The sequence below is a fragment of the Fusarium oxysporum genome, chromosome 14, assembly GCF_000149955.1.
Source record: "Fusarium oxysporum f. sp. lycopersici 4287 chromosome 14, whole genome shotgun sequence".
In the NCBI taxonomy this organism is placed as follows: domain Eukaryota; kingdom Fungi; phylum Ascomycota; class Sordariomycetes; order Hypocreales; family Nectriaceae; genus Fusarium; species Fusarium oxysporum.
The window spans coordinates 1,821,012-1,826,551 of record NC_030999.1 but is presented as its reverse complement, the minus strand read 5'-3'; the positions used below and the strand labels follow the sequence as shown (position 1 = coordinate 1,826,551).

The 5,540-nt window shown below is 50.2% G+C and overlaps 1 protein-coding gene across 1 annotated transcript; it reads right to left on the bottom strand.

The window, feature by feature from the left end:
- Positions 1–2,685: 2,685 nt before the first annotated feature.
- On the bottom strand, positions 2,686–5,335 carry FOXG_16463 (uncharacterized protein; the record flags this gene model as incomplete). Its single annotated transcript, XM_018396481.1, has 3 exons — positions 2,686–4,003; positions 4,078–5,101; positions 5,137–5,335. 3 exons carry the CDS (start codon positions 5,333–5,335, stop codon positions 2,686–2,688), a joined length of 2,541 nt encoding a protein of 846 aa, XP_018257396.1.
- Positions 5,336–5,540: the final 205 nt, after the last annotated feature.

The window sequence follows — 5,540 nt, the reverse complement described above, 5'->3', positions numbered from 1 at the left end:
GAACGTGCTTGTTATTTTGAGCGGGGGAGCGCTCTCACATGCGGTGGAGGAGGTAGTCCAAATCGCGCCGGGTGCGGTGAGGAACTTAGCTACTTTAGGTGCATCGACTGTCCAGTTTCTACACAATTTCCGCTAGCTAGTGTTGTGTGTTGTGTGGATTAGGCCCGATGGGGATAAGGAGCAAGCAGGTGCGGCATTATATGGGTGGGTTCCCAATAGTCAGCGGCAGTAGTTAGCAGCAAAGTATAACTTCATATAACTATTGCCTTTGAGGAATCAAACTTACGCATATTGTTGTCGTATTAATTTCCAGTGGAAGCTTAATAGTCTCGGGACTTGTTCTTGTTTAAGATTAATTGGCAGAAATAATCGTCGTGCCCAAGTGGTGATTATCCCACATAGGATCCGACTACCTACTCTCTCGCCTTCGTAAGTCAACCAATCGGAATATTGTGAAACAGATTAGCAAGGTAAACAATTAATGCCGTGAGCGGGGGCCGGAGTAAAGGTCCTGCCTGACGCGAGGCCTAGGCAAAGCAACCAAACATTTCGGGCGCCGTGCCACTTCAGGGCTCTTCTCAAGTTCCCGATTGCAGCAGTCAGCTGAGACCAATTGAGTGGCCTCTTCTGCTGTGCGACCCCGTATTTTGAATGCAGATGACTTTTGTGTCTCTAATTGGCAATATCTGACAATAAGCTCGGCTCACCCTCGTCATGCTCGGTCGTCAGCATGAAATGTTTGTGATTTGATTTGTACAACTTTTGCTTGGCTCATTTGTGCAACGAACTTACCTTATACCTCCTTATCCTCCCTTTAATCTGGTTGGCACTTTTCAGTAATTCCTATAATGATCGCTATGCCAAGCCTAATACATATAACCCTCTGTATACCTAGCACTGATATATCTCTCGGAAAAGCTCGGTTAAAAGTAACTTTAGTACTTACGACGTTGTTCAGGTAATAAAATATCAGTCACCAAATAGTGATCACTTAGTAATTATTGAAAAGCGCCGACCCTGATTCATGCCATATTGTGTTGTGTAATGTAAGCACTAAATACAGTAAGGCTCCTAGACTCCGATAGACTGATAGGCATACAGTCGCTGCATACCAATACTACATCGGCCTGAGCCGAAAGAGATAATTATCAGGCGTAAAGTCCAGAATAGCTAGGTCTGTGACATTCTACAACCCTAGCGCTACATCAAGAGCCAAATTACTATACTTTCGCCTGGGCATAAGTGGTTATCCTCAAGCTATCCTTGATATGATGTTGGGGCTAGCAATACGTTAGATTAGTTGAAATTTCTGTACTTGGGGACTTGATAATACGATAGCTCTATTCTAGCATACATACAGACATACATGGATACAGGTTCGAACGCTAATTACACTGATAGTGGTCTCGTTCTCAATGAATCTCTCCTAAATCAGAATTGTAGACCTTTATAACGACGAGGTGGCATGCAAGCTCACATAAGGAGCCCACATATCCTAAATCATAGGAAGGCGAGCTCCAACATCGTTACAGAAAATTGGTTAGGCCTCAACAGCAGTGGTGACTAAGCTTAAGTGGCGATGAAACCGATGAATATGGCGCATAGAACAGCGGCAGCTGCGCCGACGCTTCGCTGGACGTCTAGACTAGCCGCACTATTGTCTCTGTCGCGCCCCCCGTCGCCAGGTTCATTTATATGTGTCACAACCTCACTCATAGCGCTCAAGACTCGAGACTTTACTTCATCAAGCTTCCCCGAGATCAAGGTTTCTGTTCCATCAAAAGCCGTGCCTATGGTTGACGCTTTATCCTTGATAAGCGTTTCGCCACGGTCCAGGAGGCTGCTGCCTTTCTCATTCGCTTTATCCACAAGCTCTCGAGGTCACGTTCAAGGTGGACTTTAGGCGGTGCAGTGAGCGTGGGGCTAATCGAATCTAGAGTAACGGGGGGTTTATCAAACGACCCTTGGTTACTACTGAGGCTGATTAGAACATGCCAGACAGGATATGAGAGGCAAACACTGACGTCTGATGACAGTGATCGGAATGGTCTGGTATGAGTTGGTATTGGTATGGTAAATACCGCCAAGACTTGGTATGGTTTGGAGAAATCTCAATACCATGGTATTTGTTTGTTTGTTTATTTATTTTTCGTCTGGGTGGCTGTAACGAAGCCAGATCTCCTACTGGAGCAAAAGACGTGCTGAGCTAGCTAGGTACAGGGAAACCCCGCTTCCTTCACCATCCAGCATACCAATGGCACAAAAGGTGCTGTATTTCTCAAGCCCGTCACCCGTCAGCGGGTTCGGGGGCAATCTATTGTCGAACTTTTTCCACCGACCAGAATTCTCTCGCGCGTCACTACATCTGCTGACGCAGTCCACAATCTCCAGTAACCAAGTTGTAGCTCGTAGTCGACTGTCGCGGCGGCAGGGAAGAACCTCGGAATTTGGGGTCCATGACGATTTATGAATAGAAGTGCAGGGTGATTGACTGTAGATTTGCTAGCAAGGCGCTCTCGCGACTCGTGCCCATCGGTCAGCATTCCACTCTGAGAACACCGTCTTTGCCAACCAAATATCCTCTGAAAAGCTTTTGACTTGGCTGACTTCGCCTGCTTGAATCGCCAGTCACCTTCTTGGCATCCATCATCGTCTCCGACTTCCACGAAACCCGGCTTCCGCCACCTATGTCTCTACGAAGCCGAGCCAAGCGTACTGATGCGTTATCCGTTCAAAGTCGATCACCATAACCCTGTTTGTCTCAGGATTGAATAACATGTTTGCAAGTCGCACATCTTTGTGGACCACGCCCTCTCGATGCATGGCTCTCAACGACCGAATGGCCTCGTCTTCGAGCGGCCTGTCCGTGTCGCCAATTCTCTGTGCTCTGTCGATGCTGCAGCCTCCCCAGGACAGAAATGTCATGTGCACTACGTAGGCCCGGTGGTCATAGTAGTAAGTCTTGTTCATCGATCCAAGGTCAATGGCACCCAGGAAAACAGGCACGTGGACGCCTTGGATTGGTTTGAGACGCTCGTAGACAGCAGCCTCGTGCTCCAGATCTTTGACGAAAGCCCGCACCGTGCCCTTGCTGACAAAGGTGTAGCCATGCGCAAGTAGGGTCACTTGGAAAAGCACACCCCGCGCACCACCCTCCCCCAGTGGCCTGATCCCGTCGTCGAGCGACTGTTTCAGCTGCATCCAGAGTAGGCGAAGCCACTCCTTGTGATCGACAGGATGACGTGCGCGGGCGGCGGGAGCACAGCTCTTGCCGTGAAGTGCCACGTTCGGGCACTTTGGGTCGAGAAAACCACCCTTGACCATCCCGACAAGACATTTCTGCGTACAGTACTGCCGACCCTGCTCGCCACCGCCGCCTCCTCCGCGCGGCCGTAGCGCCAGTAACGCTAGTCGCTGGCTCCGCCTAGTTCCTTGTCTTGTGTTTCGTCCGCTTGGCGTAGGCGTGTCCGGTGGCCTGGGCGCCGACTCGTCATCAGATGGTTCCTGCCTGTCGTCCTTCCTCAACAACCCCTCGCCAGTCTGGCACGCGGCTGTTCGACGTGTCCTCCTGCGAAGCAAGGCCGGCGACCGATTGACATCCTTGTAGGTGGTAGGTTCATGGCCAGGTGAGTAGTCTGATGACGCCGATCGTTCATTTTCTGGGATAGAACGCAATGTCGATTCGAAGTCCTCAGCCCACGTCTTCAAGTTCTTCATGGCTTTTAGACGTTCCTCCTGCCTATTCCCCCGTCGTTCTCCAGGCGAACCGAGAGCCATAAGGGTGAACGCCAGATATTGACCGACAGCCGTGCATATATGGACGTTGTTTGGATGTGCCGACACCTCCGGACCAGGCTCTGCTAGGTGATAGTACAGCGTCTCAGGTTCGTCCAAGTCAACCTTGAGAAACACGATGGCCTCGCCAGTAGTAAGAAGACCATACCGGTATGTTCCTGGAGGGTGTGGGTGTTTTCCGGCTCGGCACGCTCGTGCGAACTCGGGCCTATTTGAGATGTTTGTCAGCAGGGTTTTTATAACCTCAGGGGAGACGGTTGATTCTATGGCTTACAGCTGCACTGGTGGTTAAAGAATTTTCGGAGCACACGATCATAAACGCCGCTTTGTGCACGTAAGAAATCAGGACCGCCAGCCGTATCCTGGTTGGAAATCGCCTGGAGGAAATCGCTAAGGATCAAATCCTCGGGCTCATCCGAGGGTAATCCAGATAGATCCGACCACACAGATGAGTTCGACCTCGACAAAAGAAGGCTACCTCTCGATTGGGATGATGATGAGGAGCTATGGTGTCGACTAGAGCTAGGTGATGTTAACGATGGTGTCATCGGTTGTGATGCGGCATCATCCTCCAATACGGAGGCCTCGGACCTGTTATCCTCTTCGTCTTCTGTTAAGAGATTAACATTAGACAGGGCTGAAGATGACAAGGGTAGGACGCTTGTTTCGATATCAAACTCCGGCTCAGACTCAGGTGCCGGCACCGACGAGGGTCTGGGCTCGTTGTCCGGTATATCAGCAGGCAGGGACAAGGACGGTGTCGCATCGTCTCGAAGGCTCAAAGCAGAGAGCTCATGAGTGAATGGTAGATCTTGACATTCTGTAGCTTCTTGGAAGATTTGTTGTAATCTTGTAGCATGCCGTCGATCGCGGTATCGTTGGACACGGAGACGTGTCTGCGAGCAGGGTGATACGATATGGTCTACCTCGTAACGGCTGACGGGCGTCGCAGCTATTTGTTCACTTTGCAAAGGTGTCCTAGAGTCTGGGGTTTCCGCTGCAGAGGTCTCTTCATCCTCGTTAGTTTCGGCTGCTTCCCGGTAGCCTATGTTTGCAGAGTATGGCGTCGCAACACAGATTGTATCGGCAGGTATTTGTTCGCTAATCGGTCGCACGGGTGCTCGCAGTCGCGCGGTTGTATCCGGTCTGTGAAATGCCCCATCCGCTAAGATGATTGATTCGTCAATCGTCAAGGGCGGTTCACTAGCGAGACGTGGGCTTCGGCGACGCGAGCGAGTGGCGTGCAACGGCGGCTGTCTGTCAATTGGGAGTGGGTCGGTTCGGCTAGACGGCTGGCCATCATTACCTATCGATAATTATAAGTAAAGTCACGTAGAGTACGGATGGAAAGATGGAGAGACATGCTTGAAACAACTGGATCCTCCAGGATTGTTTCCGGGAACGATTGGCTGACTATATGGGTCTCGGCATCTTCTATCTGTTTAGCCTGGCGGGCTACCAGACGCTGCTGTCGCTCTCGTTCTCGCCTACGAGCGGCCTTTTCTGCCTTTTGGCCTTCTGTTAATGGACGACGACCCATTCTAGCGCGCGTTGACAGAGTTGTCTTTGTGGAACAAGGAGAGAAATAACGAATAATAGAATGCTCTACTTGATGTGTTTGTTTACTTGTTTACTTGTTTATTTACTTGAACCTCACGTCTATATGCAACAGCAGGGCCTACTTTCGAGTTCACGCTTTCTTTGCTTTTTCCTATGTGACGTTGCTGATCTACACAGTATAATGA